Below are 20,438 nucleotides of genomic sequence, written 5' to 3'. Positions count from 1 at the left end.
TTAAAAATAAATAAATGTGACGTTAATTGAGGCACTTGCGCTATACTTGCGCACTTTATCACGTCAAAGTCAAGCAAAAGTCAAGTTAAAGTCGGTGCAGAGTGAGAGTGACTTTAATCTTGCGTGTGTAACTATGATAAAGATCCTGATCGAATTTTTAGTCATCTTGCACAATGATTCAAGAACGTTCCTGCTGCTGTTGTGTTGTATACAACATCTATGAATCCATGAGTTTTGACCACCACACACGTATGAAAGGTTAAATACAGTATTTCACAGTACACAGTAGGTTAGTAGAGGTAGGATGTAATAAAAATAAAATTCCCAATTTTGTATTTATAAAGCAGTATAAAAAAATACATTTTACTAATATAATGATTGTGTTCTTAAAAAATCTTTTACAAACAATTACACCGAAGGCAACTCGATTTTGCTCTTTCAAAATATGTGTATTCCTGAAACAAGAAAACGGTACTTTTAATATATAAAAAATACTGGACACATCTTTTGAATATTATTAAATATTAAAGTCTTTGAGAAGGCATTCTTTACCAGTCAATTCCTGCCGGCCTGGCGGACTATAGGTTATAGTTAGTTTTTTTTAGCATTAGAAATAAGGTAAACAATCTTGATGTGTCTTTTAATTGAAAAACACATTTTAAAAATAAGTTACGGCAATTATGTAACAATTATGAATCTAATACGATCATTTATATTCTTCTGCTTTCATAAGTAATAGTTTTTGATTTTTAAAAAGCGTTTTTCAATTAAAAGACATGTTAAGATCGCTTATCTTCTTGCAAGTTCTTTCTAATGCTAAAAAAAACGAACTATAGTAATGCTGATATCGATAGATCGATACCTATTTATAACTAATTTTTTTCACAACAAACTGTAACAGATTCATATATGTATATTTTATGTTTTCAGGAAGGACTACGCATTAGCATACTCGTATGTGTATGCAAGATTTGATAAGTATAATTATTAAAAAAAAAGTTCCGTGGTACTTTTTGCGCCGGTGTACCATAGCCCCGAGAAGATGGAATCTTCCAGGTTACCGTGGCCCTAACGACTCATCTCGGCCCTTGGGTAAGTTCTACCTGTTATTGGGGGTTTTCTGATTGTAGGATCTTAGGAATTGGCGCTGGCTTTAGTATTTAAAACTGACAGTCTGACTGCAGCGTGTGTCTGTGTGAACATACCAGCAGGAATGAAGCCGCCAGCAGCAGTGCCTTATGCCGCGGCTGGACCGCGTTGTGCGGCATGGAGAGGGTGGTCGTGAAGCTGACTAACTCGCGGTCCCAGCCGTGGGCGATCTTTCCCACCTCCCGGAGCGAATCACCTGTCATTATCTGAAAAATAAAGACCGGTAGGTAAGGCGACTAGTAATCTCATGACTGACTTTAAACATAAATAAGACATTTATTTGAAAGGGCCCTTATGCGCTAATGGCACGGCAGATTATGACCTGAAGTATAAGGAAGGATTTGACGTAAAAATCTCTTTATGTAAAAAAAAAAATGCAATCTAGAGAAGACAGAAGAAATCATTGCGCATCAATGGTGTCACAATCACAAACTCTGTTGAGTTTCAAATTTGATATTTTTATTTAATAATTGTGCGAAGAACGGTTGCGCGATGAACGTAATATTGAACGTTTGTTCGAAAAATCGGAATGGTGGTTATGTCGCACTGTTGCACGTTTGTCAGGCTAAGTTTAGCCGCATTTTTGACATGAGAGAGCTAGTCAGCCTCCTGTTTGTATAAAATCACTTGTTTTTTTAATTTTGCATTTTCTTCGAGAATGTTTTTTTCTTGAACTTAAATCACCACATATACATGAATCAAATAAACATATATGAAATGAAACACACTACACACCAGAACCAGACAGCAGAACTAAAGTAACCGATGTAGCCCTCCGAATCGCTAAACTTAAGTGGCAGTTGGCGGGGCACATTGCCCGTAAAACCGATGGCCATTGGGGCGGAAAGGTTCTCGAGTGGCGACCACGTACCGGAAGGCGCAGCGTGGGTAGACCCCCCACGAGGTGGACTGACGACCTGGTAAAGGTTGCGGGAGTCCGCTGGATGCGGGTGGCGCAAGACCGGTCATTGTGGCACTCTTTGGGGGAGGATATGTCCAGCAGTGAACGTCCTCTGGCTGATATGATGATGATGATGATGATGATGATGATGAAGTGAAAGCATTGAATCCACATCACCTTGAACTCTGAAAGCATGAGCGCGCTCCGTCTCATGACCGCTGGTCCCTCCACAGCGAATATGACCTGGTCGTTGGCGTCTCTCACCAGGTAGAACGGCACCACCCACGTGCACTGCTGCTGTATGCGACCAATGTAGTCTCCGGGGGGAGTTATCACATTAATTTCCTGGAGACAGAGTCAGTTAAGTACCTTGAACTCTGAAAGCATGAGCGCGCTCCGCCTCATGACCGCTGGTCCCTCCACAGCGAATATGACCTGGTCGTTGGCGTCTCTCACCAGGTAGAACGGCACCACCCACGTGCACTGCTGCTGTATGCGACCAATGTAGTCTCCGGGGGAGTTATCACTTTCATTTCCTGGAGACAGAGTCAGTTAAGTACCTTGAACTCTGAAAGCATGAGCGCGCTCCGTCTCATGACCGCTGGTCCCTCCACAGCGAATATGACCTGGTCGTTGGCGTCTCTCACCAGGTAGAACGGCACCACCCACGTGCACTGCTGCTGTATGCGACCAATGTAGTCTCCGGGGGGAGTTATCACATTAATTTCCTGGAGACAGAGTCAGTTAAGTACCTTGAACTCTGAAAGCATGAGCGCGCTCCGCCTCATGACCGCTGGTCCCTCCACAGCGAATATGACCTGGTCGTTGGCGTCTCTCACCAGGTAGAACGGCACCACCCACGTGCACTGCTGCTGTATGCGACCAATGTAGTCTCCGGGGGAGTTATCACTTTCATTTCCTGGAGACAGAGTCAGTTAAGTACCTTGAACTCTGAAAGCATGAGCGCGCTCCGTCTCATGACCGCTGGTCCCTCCACAGCGAATATGACCTGGTCGTTGGCGTCTCTCACCAGGTAGAACGGCACCACCCACGTGCACTGCTGCTGTATGCGACCAATGTAGTCTCCGGGGGGAGTTATCACATTAATTTCCTGGAGACAGAGTCAGTTAAGTACCTTGAACTCTGAAAGCATGAGCGCGCTCCGCCTCATGACCGCTGGTCCCTCCACAGCGAATATGACCTGGTCGTTGGCGTCTCTCACCAGGTAGAACGGCACCACCCACGTGCACTGCTGCTGTATGCGACCAATGTAGTTTCCGGGGGGAGTTATCACATTCATTTCCTGGAGACAGAGTCAGTTAAGTACCTTGAACTCTGAAAGCATGAGCGCGGTCCGCCTCATGACCGCTGGTCCCTCCACAGCGAATATGACCTGGTCGTTGGCGTCTCTCACCAGGTAGAACGGCACCACCCACGTGCACTGCTGCTGTATACGACCAATGTAGTCTCCGGGGGGAGTTATCACATTCATTTCCTGGAGACAGAGTCAGTTAAGTACCTTGAACTCTGAAAGCATGAGCGCGCTCCGTCTCATGACCGCTGGTCCCTCCACAGCGAATATGACCTGGTCGTTGGCGTCTCTCACCAGGTAGAACGGCACCACCCATGTGCACTGCTGCTGTATGCGACCAATGTAGTCTCCGGGGGGAGTTATCACTTTCATTTCCTGGAGACAGATACGAGGGGCAAACTGAAAGTTTTTAGAATAGAGAAAAAGTGTAATTACTTAATTAGGTAGTCATTTATAATAAATTTTCATAAGCATGGAATCGCCCTGAACCGCTCACGGCTTAGTCTCCCAAAGCCCTTTCTATATGGCGCTTTTGGGTTTATAGAGAATTATTTTATTTAAACTTAATCGCACAAAATAAAAAATTTACAAATGACAGACTTAATGCCTAAAGGCATTCTCTACCAGTCAACCATAGGGCTAAACAGAGATGTTAATGGTGCAAAAAGAAAAGTAAGATTTATATGGAATATTTACCATTTACTCCTTCCAGCTCGAAGCTCCGAGATTCGTTGCCTATAGATTAATAAGTACCTACCTAATATTGTAAAATGAGTAAAACAACAACTGAAATGTCTATAATTTACCTGTAATCTGCAAGGGAAGCAACAAGAGGCTGCAGCTAGCCGCCTCTGCATTTGCATCGCCTCCTGCCTCGTGTTGTCATGGAGATGCATCACGAAGGCGCGGCCAGACCCGCACAGACATCGCTGCGTCTGGCTTGAGACCTCGCTGGCCAGGTATAGCGATTCGCCGTTCGGTACTCGGACTATGTAGCGGTTTTCGGAGTCTACTCTTGAAATTACTGGAAAGGAAAAAATAATCAGCTGCACAAATGTGTTGAATCGACGGTCCAAAATTTCGCTAAGACCGAAAATTCTGGCATCAGCTTAGTTGCTACTGACTAGGCCTAGCCACATTGCACGCAGAGAAGATAGCCCATGGGGTCGAAAAGTGCTTGAATGGAGACCACGGACTAGCAAGCGCAGCGTAGGACGTCCACCCACAAGATGGACGACGACCTTGTTAAGGTCGCCGGAAGATGCTGGATGCGGGTCGCTTCCAACCGGCACGTATGGAGGTCCAAGGAGGAGGCCTATGTTCAGCAGTGGACGTCTTATGGCTGAGATGATGATGATGATGAGGACTAGGTGAAGATCTTCCACACTTCTTCACCTTCTCTGGGTCATTTGCACTAAGCACGATTGACGGAGTGATCAACGCCACTCCACTCAGCAGTGAACTATGAAAATTCCAATACAATAAAATTTTACTAATGTTTTAACGGATACAGACAGTTTGTTCCAACAGACCCTAAGTCGGAAAAGGATCAGCATTATACAGGGTGGCTAAAAAATAACTGCATTCCCGTTGCCACGGAGGTTTTGGGATTATGCTGAGCAACTTTTAAAAGTTTGGCTGTTTCATACATTTCGTCGGGTTTATTTTCTATGGGAGGGTAATAATTTTTTTCGCGATTTCGGGGTTGGTCAAAACCTCCCTAGCAACAAGAATACAGTTATTTTTTACCCACCGTGTATAACGCTGACGTAACTCTTAACTGAATATCTGCACACTAGTACAGTAGTCACGGTACTCACGATCATCCAGCTCCACCGTCTGTTGGATCTGTAGCGTGGACACACCGATGAGAAAATCTAGGCCATGGACGGGGATGAACTGGCCTCGAGGGGCAGAACGCCAGTCTAACGTGGACACCGGGAGCTCGGCGCGGGACTCTGAGGATTAAGAAATTTAAGTATGAGTGTATAAACTCCCATTGCCCGTAGAACCGATGGCCATTGGGGCGGAAAGGTTCTCGAGTGGCGACCACGTACCGGAAGGCGCAGACGTAGACCCCCCACAAGGTGGACTGACGACCTGGTAAAGGTCGCGGGAGTCCGCTGGATGCGGGTGGCGCAAGACCGGTCATTGTGGCACTCTTTGGGGGAGGCCTATGTCCAGCAGTGGACGTCCTCTGGCTGATATGATGATGATGATGTATAAACTCCATCAAGTGGTGAGGGCTATGGGAGACCGAAACCGAAGGAGACAAACACAGGAACTGCAAAAGCAAGTCCTCAGTAATAAGGGACCGACGAAACTAACGTTGACACCGGCAGCTCGGCGCGAGACTCTGAGGATTATGGAATTTAAGTATGAGTGTATGAACTCCATCAAGTGGTGTGGGCTACGGGAGACCGAAACCGAAGGAGACAAGTCACAGGAACTGCAAAAGCAAGGCCTCAGTAATAAGGGAACGACAAAACTGACGTTGACACCGGTAGCTCGATTGGGACTCTGAGGATTAGGATTAGGGTTACTGATCAATTTAACCAGTCAATTTTACTTCTCTTTTTAATGCTCGAACGATTTGACTAACGTTTGCTAAAGTCGCAAACCTCTTATCTCCTCCAAAGGAGTTTAGAGCATTGCAACTTTAGATATTGTTAGAGATTTGCGACTTTAGTCGACGCTAATGCCGACTTGCACCATCCCATTAACCCGAAATTAATTAGATGTAATAAATGTACCTACCGTTTTGTCTTGGCTGTACACTGATGATCAAATCTGGCCTCAAATTTGATCCGTCATCTGAAACATGAAAAACTTAGTTCATGATACATATTTCCCTACGTGAGGAATTTAATTAATATCCGCTACCAACCCATGGTCCTATTATTAGTAGGCACTACTTATTTAGGTGTAACGAAATTCACCTTTAATTCTTTTCGTTGGAACAGAGTAGTTTTGTATTCGATTTTAAAACAAAACAAACGCAATTCTATAGGTAGTTTTTTTTTGCATTAGAAAAAAGGTAAACAATCTTGACGTGTCTTTTTTTCCAAAACTTTTTTGAAAAATAAGTCACGTGACAAATATGTAACAATTTTGAATGATATACGATTATTTATATTTTGTTGCTTTCATAAAGTAATACCTAGTTACTGATTTTTTAATGCGTTTTTCAACTGAAAGAAAAATATTTTCAGAAAATAATTTAATTTGTTCTAAATACTTCTAATAAGCGTTTTTCAATTAAAAGACACGTCAAAATCGCGTAGTTTTTTTCTAATGCTAAAAAAAACGAACTACCTATAGGTAGTAACTATACTTAGTTATAATTTAGTAGGTGGTAACTATAGTTTTGATTGTGCAAGCGCGAAGCTAGGGCAAAATGCTTTCATATGTCTGTCCGGCTGTTCTTGATAAAACACGACATTTCTCAACTGAATCTCTTGATATTTTGTGAGCAGGTTTCAGATTTTTTTGCTGATTCAGTTTATGGATTTTTTCAAATGGCATAGTTATTGGGGTTGGCAAGATCAGTTCACAAAGTAAGTAGTCACTATTTCACTAATTTAATACATTAAGTACCTACCGATACAAATTTCACTCGATTTTTCTCGATAGTGGGTGGCTAGAGGTTATCAACAACATACTTAATAATTGTTATTGATAAGTTCTAATAATTACCTTCGGTCGCCGTTGGATTGTCAAATCCCTTATCATTTAAATCAGTTTCACGTATTTCATTCATCTCTTTTGTTTGTCTTTATCACTTTTTCTTTCTCACAGGTTTATCCTCCGTTTTTTTAAACTTTTTTGTTTTTGTAAGTTTGTTCACACGCGTTGTATTAATGATGTTGTCGTGAAGTGTGGACGCCATGTTATCGATGTATCGGCGCTGTTCTTATCATGTTATCAATAGCAGATATCTTTGGGTATCTCTACGTGGCTGGATTAAATAACATTTATTTCTATTATGTTTGTATATTATAATGCACTGTGCAGCTTATATTTAACGTGTATGATATAACAATAATATTTCCTCTGATTACTAACCTAATGGGCCGAAGGTCTCCGACTCCGTTTGACCTAGGGCAATAATGCTTTCGTTTTTCTGTCGGGGTTCATATACAAGTCGCATTTCTCAACCGATTCTCGTGAAATTTGTAAGCAGGTTCCATAATTATATGTATAGTTTTATGTGGTTTCACTTTTTTTGGAAAATATGGCAAGTATTGGGTTGGCTAGGTCTACACCTACAGCTCACAGAGCCAGAAGTAAATTAATCGGTTTTCAGTCTAGTCACATTGATAATAACTTAGATTACCGCTTTGTTGTCTCAGGTAAACGTACTGGTGCTCGACGCGGTCCCAGTACATGTCATCTTGAAACTTAAGTCATTGTCAATAGAGGTCACAGCAAGGTGTCATCTATTGGGCATTAGCATGTCGAGCACTAGTACGTTTAACTCATCTAAAATGTCAACTAATAAATAAAACCCGTGGCCTCGGGCGCCCTGTACACTCTTGGCAGCGGTCCGTCACAAATGAGCTACGAGCGGTCGGGTTGAGCTGGAGCGTACTACCGCGAAAACCGAAATTCGCAAATTGCGGGGATCTTTCTCTTTTACTCCAACGAAGGCGTAATAAGAGTGACAGAGAACAATCCCCGCAATTTGCGAACTTCGATTTTCGCGGTTACAGCCCAGAGCGGTCGCTGAAGATAGGAAGGCGTGGCGCGAGCTTGTGAAGGCCCTTTGCACCTCTGGGGTGCCTTAGGACAACAACAATAAATAAAACTAAATTCTTTATTGAAAACCATTTATTCACGTGTTTAATACTTGAACATTTTACGAATAAAGGTGATAACATTCAAGTTGTTTAAAATGACCGGTAACCACCGTCAACTACATGATAAATTACATTGATTAATTCTATCTACCTCCCGTGATCCCCCACTAAACTTGTAAACTCTACTTAAAACATGCAAGTTACAAAGAAAAGTCAACGGCGTTTTGCCTCTATTAGACATGCACAAAACCTTAAAAATTTTCGGCCCGATTGGAACTTTAAGATACGTCAATTAATATATCTAGAAACGATATGGATTAGATATGTCAATGTCAAATGTGACGTTTCTTCAAACAAAAATTTGACACTGACGCTTCTAATCTATATCGTTTCTAGATCTATTACGTAATTGACGTATCTTAAAGTTAGAATGGAGCAGTTTGTGTTTTTTTGTGTAAAAACTAGTTTAAGAAATTATTTGTGTCAACTACAGTAAATAATAACGATATTCTTTCTTATTAAAACGTAACGGTATAAACATATCCAAGTAAACAAGTATCTCCGCATTAAGGGGCCTTCCTTTAATAACATCACACTTTTAGGGGGAGGGGAGGGGTCATACTGTGACAAGGGGGAGGAGGAAGTTACAAACTTTGTGACGTCACTTTAACTTCACGAGTAACCGAAAATGTATTATTAAAATTATTTTATTCGATGTTAAATAACAATATTTTTGAACGATCATCGTTATTAGGCTTCCGTATCCAAAGGGTAAAAACGGGACCCTATCACTAAGACTCCGCTGTCCGTCTGCCCGTCCGTAGTTCGTCTGTCTGTCACCAGGCTGTAACTCGAGAACCGTGATAGCTAGACAGTTGAAATTTTCACAGATGGTGTATTTCTGTTACCTATACTGCTATAACAACAAACGTGATTTTATTTGTCGTTTTATGCGTAATGGTACGAAACCGTTCGTGCGCGAGTCCGACTAGCACTTGGCTGGTTTTTTTTTTCAAATTTGTGTGACGTAATTAATGGACGACCCATAACGAGTTTAGAACTCCCATCAAATTCGTTACGTTTTAAAAAGAACGAATACACATTGATATTTATCTCTATTTTTTCCAGTATCTACTTAGTAATAAAAAAGGTCCAAAATTAAATCAAGAAAAATGTCCAAAAACGAGTATCTTATCTTCGCATTCACGAGTATAAAACTCCCGTAATTATTATTTATTACACCCTACATCAATATTACACAGAAATACACTTTACAGTAACATGTCTATGATGTTTTAAGATCCCGGTATCATCAAATATCAACCCCAAATGTTCTTATATGTTTAGATATTGAGCATGTCGAATAGAGGCGTAATGTAGTGCACAATTTGATGCCAATTTTGACCGGAAGACTTTTGAAACGTGTGCCTTTACCTAAAGATTACAAAACTCGGAATAGCCGTGTATAAGCCAAAGGTTTATTGTCCAGTAAAGTCTAAAGGTGGTTTCTACGGCAATTCACAAAGACCGTCAGGCAGGATTTGGTTTGAATTTTCGATACAGGGTTATGATTCTTGGCAAGCGCGTTGTTGTTTACAATTTTTTTTAAGTAAGGGTTACCCCAAATATGTCGACGTAATCGGAAAAAATCGTTAGGAAAAAGCTTTATGTCTGCGGAATAAGAGTGAAAAAGTCGTTCGCTTTTGTTGCGCGGACATAAAGCTTTTTCCTATCGGCTTTTGCCCAATACGTGTCGATATATCTGGGGAGACCCTAGGTAATATGGCAACTCTAGAATGACAGCGACATTGCAAAGGAAAACTTTAAAAAACATTTTTTCCGGTTGCATACTTTGATAATCTTCAAGACTTTCTAGTGCTTACATATCACCTACTCAAGCGTTTTCTAGAATTTAAATATGACGCATCACTGTGAAATCTTATAGAATAGCTTTGTCCTTTTCTGTCACAGCGAAGCATTAAATTACTTTTGACTGGAATTTAGTTAGTTACACTAAATATCTTGCTACATTCAATAAATAAGTATCATAGAAAATATTTAATAGAATTAACGCGAAAATAAAGACAAAATTCACGATAAATGTCATACTTCTTAAAAATACGCCATTTGAAATATTATATTTAATATATAATGAATATAATTTTCCGTCTTAATAATATTAAAAATATGAAGATACGTTTATAATAATTAATAAATACAAACACGTCGACACACCTTAATACCCAAAACACAAATAGTGTGTTAATACATTAACGTCGTCTGAATACTCGACGATTCTCAATAATTTTATATCTAGTCCTGCCCCTTTACTCCTACAATACCTAATAAATAGAATTATATCAGATATATATTCGCAAAAATATATCTAGCAAACAAATATGCACGTCGAATAAGTAGGTATGGTACATTTAAAACGTAACGATGTAAGCATACCCAAAAAAACAAGTATCTTCTTACTCTCGAGTTTAAAACTCCCATCTAAAATAGTTACGTTTTAAAAACAACATACAAATAGAGATACAATATATACATATACATAATAATATATATTTAAATCACACGTAACAACGAAAGCGTATCCGATACTCGCTCGCACCGCGCAAGTAACTCCTATATCCTCATGACGACCTATTTTCAAAATTTGCCAATTTAAATTTAATTCTGTTAAGTCGACAAAGAGTTAAATGTTGCTTGAGGCCCATGTCCCACGTGTAGGATGCCGGTCGTCAGGAGGATCTTCGCATATCATAACTAGATCTCTTACCCTACGTCCATACGGCTCTATGGCTGGTTAGAGCCGTACGAATAACGAATATTAACTACTAGTGAAATAAATGTGATTAGAAAAAATACGACTAGTTAAACATTTTCGTGGAAACGGTATGCTCATTCTATTCTCATATTTTCAAGAGTTTATTATAATTTATCGCTGCAAGGCGCGTTGCCATCCGATGTTGAGTTTGAGAGTGGCCGGGAGACAGGGGCTGGCCTCGCATTCCCCGTCGAGCTCGTCTGCCAGGCTGTCGTGCAGCTCACGGAGCGCCATGAGTGCGGAACGCGCGGCGCGCTGGCAGCCTGTGTCACCTTCACAAGTCGTGTCGGCTTCTGAGAGGAATACCAGGTCGCAGGTGGTCGGTGGTGCCTCGCCCTGTAAATTTACGATTACACACGTCATGATATTGATACCGTAGTATGTCAAAGAATTAGAAGTGCTGATATTTAATAGACTGATACTCAGTACAAGCCTGGAGTAAGTTGATCAAAGTGCACGTAGTTAATTATTACAATAAAAGCTAAAGTAAAGTTGGTTCATTAAAGCTAACATCAATGCCAACATTAGCAGTGGCATAGCGTGATTGAATCTAGCCGTGGGGCAAATCGCATCTGCGAGGCCCTTTTCTTTCACTGTGGTCGAAGGGGTCTTGTGCGAGGCCCCCCTTGGGGCGCGAGGCCGTGGGCGACGGACTTTACCCACGCCTACGCCACTGAACATTAGAATATTTATAATCATAACGTACTGAATATGATCCTGGAGGAAATTGATCGAAGTACACGTCACGATAATAATAAAAGCTAAAGTTGGTCCATTTAAGCCAACACCAATGCCAATATTAGAATCTTGGCATACTCGCTCTATAAAGCTACACGCTGTACCCAGTTCTACTTACACATAGGTAGCATATCTGGTGCAGACTGCAGAGAGGCAGGAACAGCTGCCCACGGTCCCCGGCCAGAAGGTCGACTCCGCGGCAACGCTGCACGATCTTGGCCAAAACTGGGCAGGCGCCTGTGGCAGTACCTGAAATTTTTAAACAATTTACTAGTGAAAACCTGTTGAATTTTATACTAAAACACTGAATACCTGCTCCGAGTCGTTTGTTATTGTACAGTCATCTGCAATATTAAGTTACACAACGAAGTCTGCAAATATTTGACACTATCTTATTTGTAGAGCCGTAAGAGTGTGTCACATATTTTTGCGGCTTTCGTTGTGTAAATTAATATGGCAGGTGACTGTACGCTAAATGGTATCAAACATTCTTTTAAATGCTCAGGCGACGTGTGTAATGTTTAAACTTTAAATTGATTGCTTAGATTTTTTGAATCATGGTGGTTTTAAGGTTATTTACCTGTTGCGACAACCGGTGTGCGATGCCTTCCACTTCCACCCATGTAGCCTTCAGAGAACTGATTCTCAATCTTGCCATTCAAATAGTGACCGGCGCCTTGCTCTTCCTCAAAGTCATCCTCCTTATCATCTTCTTTGTTGAATAGAGGAATCTCGTTATTATTGATGTCTACTTTCTCTTTCTTGACGGCTACACGCTTTTCTTTTGCCTCTTCGATTGGCATATGCGAGGGTCCCATAGTAGTATCAGGCTTCTGCGTTTGCAAGCTTTGCTTGAATTCTCTCAGGGCCTTTCTCATCTTCTCCAAGCTGTATGCCGCAGCCAATCGAGAAAGCAGTTTTTCCTTCATCTCCTGTTCTTCCTTGGTATCTAGTTCTTCACCAGCGTTTGAATAGTGTAGTGCTTCATCTACTATCATCCCTTCCATATTTCTTAGTTTCTTATCGATGTTGTCTAATTTCGCTTCCTGTTCTTGGGCGGTGTTTCTCTTATCACCGTCGCGTACTGCGATAGCTCTTTCATTGTCTATTTGTATTTCTGTTTCTTCATTTTCAGGACGCTGTACGTAGTTCCTTTTCACATTGCTGTGCTTTCGAAAGGAATTTAAAGGATACATTACTTCTTTATTGAATGTGTCAAAGTATTGTTTCCTCAGCTTATTTTCATTGAAATCATTAAAGGATACAGATTTCTTCTTGCGCTTATCGATCCCGAAGTATGTGGACCAGTCAATTGATTTCTTTTTTATGGTAATAGGTTTATCATTGTCACTATGATCGTGATCGTGCACATGCTCAACTTCCTTGCCAGATATTCCAGGGTGATGTAAATTGTGATGATGTTCATGACTAGCATCATCGGGTGATGCAGAAACATTAGATCGTTCGTTGGTATGATTGTGAGTTGGTAAGTTGTGTGCGAGCTGTGGCGGTTTGGTCTCATAGGAGCTTCCTTGCTGATCACTGCTTCTCTTGACAGGGTTCTTAATAAGTTCTGGTTCAGAATCACCAAATAATTTCGATAAATCTTTAATAATTTTTGGATCAGTGCCAGAACTGCTTCTGAATCTTTTAGAAACTTCACGCTTGTCCTGATCTTGGGCAAAGCGTTTCTTTGTCTTTGGTTTACCCCAGTCGTACGGCCCACTGCTCCGCTTGGTCACGGGAAAACGTTTCTCGATGACATCGTACCTGTATTGGTCGTCATCCGCTAAATCCGACAGACTGTCATCATCTAGAGGCTGAAAAGCGATTGCGTATTCTTCACGCATGTCATCATTATCATCATCAGGCTGATCATAGACGTTGAAATTATTGAGATCTACAGGTCCTGGTAAGACTTTAGAGTCATCAAAATTTGTCATCGCGGAGCGTTCGTTTTCAGCTTCAGGACTTCTCTTTTTCTTGAATGCAATAGGACCCCAATTATCTGGGTATCGTTTTTTGACAATCTTTTCTTTGTAAAGTTTAACGACTCCTTGTGGAGCTCCTTCTGAGTTATGTTGTTTATTGTTTTTGTACTTTGACCACAACTGGCCTAGCAGTAAGGCGTATTCAGCATCGTTTTCAGCGCGATCTTGCTGCACCTCCTTAGGGTTCTCAACCTCATTCCTATCCGTGAACAGATCCCGTAGTCTATCGTTGTCGGAATGATGGCTCCTCTCGCGAAAAGCTGACTCTTTCCTATTAATCTCCACTGGGCCCAAGTGGTTGCTCTTTTTCTTAACTAGTTTGTACTCATAACCTTCGATGGGTCTGTCATTCTCTTCTAGAAGCTTGAGAATATAGTTCGTTTCCGGGTCTTCTTCTAAATCTTCGGTATCCACAGTGTAATCAGTATCTGGAAAATAAATGAACTTTCAATAAAGAAGAACGAACACCAACAAAACCCTGTTGTTACTATTTTCAGTCTAGGTTTAATAGGATTCCTTGAGGAGTTGGGCTGTGTGAACTAGCTACCCACTCCCTCCACTCAAAATAGGTACCAGTCGTCGAGTTGCAGAAACTTTTGCAATACAATACAATAATTTCTAGTACACGACGCGGCGATCCACCACTTTTGGCAGAACTCTAACAGTGATACTAAGTTACCTTTATTTTTATAATTGGGGTGTTGAGGGCCTTTGAGTGTCGCATCGACCAGCATTGATCTATTGTGACGGCTATTTAAAGTTCATTACCAATGCCCGCTGCATCCAGAAAATTCCAGATTTTTTGGGAAGTAATGTTCTGTACCTCATAGGATTGCAATACTGGCCGCCCTAGGTAGGTACTTCTTTTTGACATTAGTAGTTCACAGGAACAGAGAATGTGCATTGCAGTCTCCTCTGACTCCTGACAGAACCTGCATGTCGCATCTTGTTTCTTGCCAATTTGAAACAAGTTACCTTACCTGGGACGTAACCGTTCGGAGGGAGAACTTCGTACAGATCATAGTCGGGAGCCATGGGGGGCGCCCGCCCCCGCTGGCGCCGTTGCAAAGCCTCTAGAGCGCCGCGGAGCGACCCCCCGCGCTCGGCAGCGGCCGCGCCGGACAGCGCCAGCGCTAGGACCCATAGGACCCATGCTGTAATCATCTGTCGACAAAAGTTGCAAGTCAATAATTTTGTACCTACTATGTAAAACTGATGGCTTAGAAAGCTAGAGTCGGACCTAACTCCGCAACTGCTAATGTTTATTATAGATCAGAGACGAGGAAATCCTGAAGAAAGGCCAGGTCAAGAGCACCCTAAACTGGCGAGCGTGTATGAGGAATATTGTGAAAGTGAAGGAAGCGAAAGAGGTATGTCAGGATCGTAGCAAGTGGAAATCCGTGATCTCTGCCTATCTCTCCGGGAAATAGGAGTGATTATATGTATGTATGTATTTAGGTATAGTTATGTATTAATTAGACTACTTCGCTTTGTTCTGATCAAGTCGCACTGCAAAGTTAGCTTAGACGGCGTCTAATTAATTACCGAATTGAATAATAAATGTCTCATATTTAAAAAAAAAGTTTGCTTAGATGCCGCGTCTTTAATTCTTTATGTGGTGACGTTAATAACATTTAACTAAAAGTACGGAATCAAAGATCATTATGAAAAAAAATGTCATTACCTAAATTCTACTCGCAGTCATAAATCCATATAAGATACATACCAAATGTTACTTAAAAGGGATTTCATGTTTCCTCTCATGTTTCAATAAAATTATGTATTTCAATTCTGTAGATTGTAATTCCAAAATCTGTCGGAAATCTCACCTGTCGCGTGTCTTATCAAACAAAAATTATAAGAGGGTGTTATCTTGGAAGTTTATTTTAGGCGCTGCAAATTTCCGGCTTAATTTTCTCTGTAGATATTTTCACCATCCTGTTTAGCATTCAAGCAATGTTTACGTGACCATAAAAAGCCCTTTTTAATGAAAACTCAATTTCCATATTATAAAAAAAACATACAACCGATAACCTCCTCCTTTTGAGATTTGGAAGTCGGTTAAAAATAGTATTCCGTATTGCTTCAGTGCAAACGCGCATTTAAATTGTACCTTAACACTTCTTAATTCCTGTTTCAGACAAGGCGAGTTGAATCCTTTGTATTTGTAGGTAATGTAAATACATTGGGTACCAACGTTAATAGCCTTGAAATCTGAATTACAAAAGGAGGCCCTTCGAAAGCCCCTTTTTATACCCTTTTTGATCCCCCGCCAAATACAGAAGCCGCGTTATGATTCTAAAGGCAGAAATATTATTATTCAAAAAGAATTCCTTCCACTGTTTCTAAGAAAAAATTCTTTACATAAATCAGTTTTTATTATTATGTTCTGTTCGTCTACAAATCGAATAAGTGCTGACGGCAAAACTCAGCAAAGACTTTGGAATATTGAATGTAAAAAATTAAGATTTTAAAATGTATTTTCCGAAAGGTCTCGAAAAGTTACTTTGTTTGTGTTCGTTTATGCACATATTCAGAGGGCCTACCATGAACACTGAAATTCGCAAATTTCGGTAGGTAAGCGATCTTGACATGTCTTTTAATTGAAAAACGCTTTTTAAAAATCAATAATTATTACTTATGAAAGCAGAAGAATATAAATGATCGTATTAGATTCATAATTGTTACATATTTGCCTTAACTTATTTTTAAAATGTTTTTATCAATTAAAAGACACATCAAGATTGTTTAGGTACCTTATTTCTAATGCTAAATAAACGAACTATAATAAGAGTTAAATTTTCGCGATTATAGCCCAGAGGTCCTGATAAATATGGAGTAGAAAATAGACTAGACTGTAAAAGTCATAAATTTAGTGAGATATCAGCTTTGAGCCGTAAGGCACCGTTTCGCTGAAACGTTTTATGCCGAGAACTTGATATGTTCTCCCAGATGGCAAATCGATGGATGGAATTTGTAAAATTGGTGTTCAAGATAGGATTCCCTCTCCGTCCATCTGGCGTAATGCCACAGACATGTTAACTCGAGATGTTCTTGATGAATTTTGTATGGTTGATCAACTGAGTTTGGTGGACATCCACTCTACCTATATTTTAACTACTGAATTAAGTAAGGGTATGAGCAGTCTTTGGAATTTTGCCAAATATGTCAAAAGTAGTATGCGCACATTGGTTTATTATTTTAAAATTGTTAAGCAAATTGTTGCTTAGTATGGATTTTTTCAGATTTTCCGCAATGTATTCTGTCGTGTCGTTTCAATAGACTTTGAGAAATCATAAAGTTTGAAATTATTAATGAAATCTTAACTTTAAAGTCCACGGTGAATAAAATTACCGAATCATCTATATTTCAAGCTAGCCAGCGTATCATAAATTATAAAAGAGAATAATGTTTGACAATAATATTAAAGCATTTCATTAGATTTATGCTTTTAGTAGATTAATAGCAAAATACATCCACCCCCAGGGAAATATATGTATAACGAAGCTCGTTCAGCAACTTATGAATATTTGATACCACGGCAGGCCACGGACGCGCAAGCCAATCGCAAATATATGATATATGTATGAATGTATGTCACTATTGCACATAAAATGTTTGCATAAAACGGACAAAACAAAACAAAAATAAAAATGTTATGTACAAAGGCGAACTTATCCCTAAATAATAATTTTGCATGATAAATATTTAATAACATTTATTTGGATTTGATTTTGTTTGATATTTTACATTTAATATTTGCTTCGGGTTGGTGAGGTGAAAAATGTTGTGTTTCACTCGGGGGCAAATTTTGTTTAACCCTCGCAACGCTCAAGATTCCATTTTTGAACCACTCGCTACGCTCGTGTTTCAATTTTGGAATCTTTCGCTTGTTCGGGTATCATATTAGCACGAGCAGTTAAACAACAATTTTGCCCCCTTGTAAAACAAATACTTAACTATTATATGCCATTAAAGGATTTGTCCCCTGGACAACTAATCTATTGTTTCCCAAATAGTTTTAAGTCATAATGTATTGTTTGTCCGAATTTTCGTTAGTCATAATTGGTTTTTCTCAGAAACGCGTAACTTTTCAGGATTGCCATAAATCAAACCTAACCTAACCTATCCTATCTATAGAATGTCCTTACGAAAATCCTGAAAAGTTAACGGTTTCAGTTTTATGACTAACAATAATATGACAAACAATACATTATGACTTAAACCTTTATGGGAAACAAAGGGACCCCACAACTAATTGTAACCGTGGAAACTAGTTACGCTAAAAAGTTCATTGACCCTTTTAATAAAAAGGGAATGTACCTACCTCATGCGATTTACAAACAATATCACTTCTCTTTTAAAGAAAATGTAAACAGACTTCTTTGTTTATTAATGTAATCTAAGAGAATGTTTTTATGGTAATAGAGTGAACGCTGTTCTTCATAAGCTTTTATTATGGAAATATTTAGATTATTCTAAAACAGATCAAATAAAAATGAGCAAGTTGCGGATAATTTCCAAATATCTGGAAAGGTTTTTGAAAACATGTGAAATCAAAATCACAAGAAATAAAGGAAGTTTCCAATTTAGAAATGGTAATCTCGTAGCCCAAACAAAATCCCAAGTTTCCTAAATAATTCCTCGATGGAAATTTCGTAATTTTGGAAACTCACCGACGGCAGATCAAAGGACACATCTGTGGAGTGTTACGTATGATAAACTATATACATGATAAATGGTACATAATATTTTTTTTGTAGTCCAAAAATTTATTACATTAAATGTAGTTTTATGATATCCAGCAGCGCCATCTACAGTGTTGATTTAAATATGGAACTGTGGTGTTCCAAATATGTTTTTGATATGAATTGCTGTCATGTCGTTCTGTCACACAATAAATTGTCTTCGGTTAACATGCACGTATTTTATTAATAATAGGTTATGGGCCCAGAATTCTGCTTGTTGTATTGGGTTGAGTGGTAGTTCTAATGATAGGCTAAGAAATTCAGATAATATCTCCAATCGCGGTTTTATGCCTGCCTTTATCTGTACAAAACTATAATCGGACCACTTAGAAATCAGCACTGGTGGAAGTTTGGACAGTACGATTGATGAAACAGTCACATCATGCATATATACTTCACGGCCAACTGCGCGTATCGCTTCAGTAAAGTTTTGTATTTTCACGGAAAATGCAACGATATCACTGTGAGTTTCTCTATGCGAATGGTAGCAACTAATGTTTTGTGTTTTGCACATCGTTTGAATTTAAATGTGTAAATTGCCTCTAGTTTTGTATATATTCTGTGTACTTTATGTGTTGTGTAAATACTGTGTAAAAATAAACTGTACATATTAAACTTTTCGCGTATTTTTCGTCATCGGCGGCCCGATTGCCTACAAAAGTGGTCAACTTCGAACCGGATCTAAATGTTTAAGACACCACCAGCCGCAGTGATGAAAACGCGTAGTGCTGCGCGAAAAGAGCTGCAAGTACCAATATTACACAGTACATTTAACATGGAAGGTAACAAACAACCGTCGCTGCGTAGCAAAAGTAAGTCTCTTTCTATGTCATCCTCTATTGAGACCAGACGCAAGCGGCTTGAACTAGAGGCAGAGAAACAAAAAGCCGCTATTCAGTTACAGCTCATCGAGAAACAATTACAGGCGGACTTAGCCGAGCTAGATGAAGAGAATAGTAGGCAACAGTCATATGCGGGCTCTATTAGCGATGTCAAGGACTGGCTCGACACACACGAACCACCGCAGCAGGAACTACATGAGGAGCAGCAAGACCACACTGATGGTAATAACTCGGTCGAACTGCGCCAACCGGCGTTTGTCGCCCATACTCCTGCCGGTAATAAGTCGTCCGCGAGCACACATGCACATGACAATGTAGCCGCCGCCTCTGTAAGTAACATAGAGCAACAAAATGACCGCCAGTCGGCGGTAGTCACTGCTGACAGTGTCGCGATACTAGCGAGCGCTATCAAAGACTTAGCCGTTGCCGCTACTAATAATAAACCGAATGCTAGCCTACTTAGCAGAATTAGCACTTCGCGAGACCTGCCTGTGTTCTCCGGAGACCCGATGGAGTGGCTACAGTTTAAACAGGCGTACATGCAGTCAACAGAGGTGTGCGATTTCAGCCCGGCTGAGAACATGTGGAGGCTAAGGAAGTGTCTACGTGGTGCTGCAAAAGATGCTGTGTCAGCTCTTTTAATTAGTGCTTCCTCGCCCGACAAGGTCATCGCGACATTGGAGCTACAATTTGGTAATGCTGACACTATTTTATTCAAATTGATGAACGATATAAAGAAACTTCGCCCGGTATCGCCCGAGTATCACAGTGATATCGTTGCATTTTCCGTGAAAATACAAAACTTTACTGAAGCGATACGCGCAGTTGGCCGTGAAGTATATATGCATGATGTGACTGTTTCATCAATCGTACTGTCCAAACTTCCACCAGTGCTGATTTCTAAGTGGTCCGATTATAGTTTTGTACAGATAAAGGCAGGCATAAAACCGCGATTGGAGATATTATCTGAATTTCTTAGCCTAGAGGCGGAAAAGATATCGGCCACGGCGAACGCTAGTTTAATGTGCACTATGAATACGCAACACAACAATAAATATGTCACTCGGGCGCAAGCTGTACTAGTGCAAGCGGACAGCCAGATGAACCGCAGTATTGCTCACGTAA

The 20,438-nt window shown here is 40.3% G+C and overlaps 3 protein-coding genes across 3 annotated transcripts in view; 1 reads left to right on the top strand and 2 right to left on the bottom strand.

The window, feature by feature from the left end:
• Positions 1-20,438, top strand: part of LOC134680354 (small ribosomal subunit protein mS31) — a 395,354-nt gene that overhangs the window by 207,210 nt on the left and 167,706 nt on the right. The window lies entirely within an intron of this gene.
• Positions 322-7,122, bottom strand: LOC134680461 (phospholipid scramblase 1). The gene is made up of 7 exons (XM_063539591.1): positions 7,059-7,122; positions 6,120-6,176; positions 5,183-5,320; positions 4,169-4,386; positions 3,570-3,737; positions 1,206-1,355; positions 322-455 (listed from the first exon to the last, which is right to left on the bottom strand). Exons 1-7 carry the CDS (start codon positions 7,120-7,122, stop codon positions 399-401), a joined length of 852 nt encoding a protein of 283 aa, XP_063395661.1. The 3' UTR covers positions 322-398.
• Positions 8,175-20,438, bottom strand: part of LOC134680343 (uncharacterized) — a 35,543-nt gene continuing 23,279 nt past the window's right edge. Inside the window, exons 2-5 of the mRNA XM_063539465.1 lie at positions 14,704-14,887; positions 12,313-14,151; positions 11,851-11,981; positions 8,175-11,330 (exon numbers count right to left, since the gene is read on the bottom strand). Coding sequence (XP_063395535.1) covers positions 11,106-11,330; positions 11,851-11,981; positions 12,313-14,151; positions 14,704-14,887 — 2,379 coding nt within the window. The 3' untranslated portion in view covers positions 8,175-11,105. The remainder of the gene's footprint in view (positions 11,331-11,850; positions 11,982-12,312; positions 14,152-14,703; positions 14,888-20,438) is intronic.

This window comes from Cydia fagiglandana, chromosome 3 (genome assembly GCF_963556715.1).
Source record: "Cydia fagiglandana chromosome 3, ilCydFagi1.1, whole genome shotgun sequence".
Classification (NCBI taxonomy): Eukaryota; Metazoa; Arthropoda; class Insecta; order Lepidoptera; family Tortricidae; genus Cydia; species Cydia fagiglandana.
Note: the sequence above shows the minus strand (reverse complement) of the source record. Positions and strands in the feature narration are given on the sequence as shown.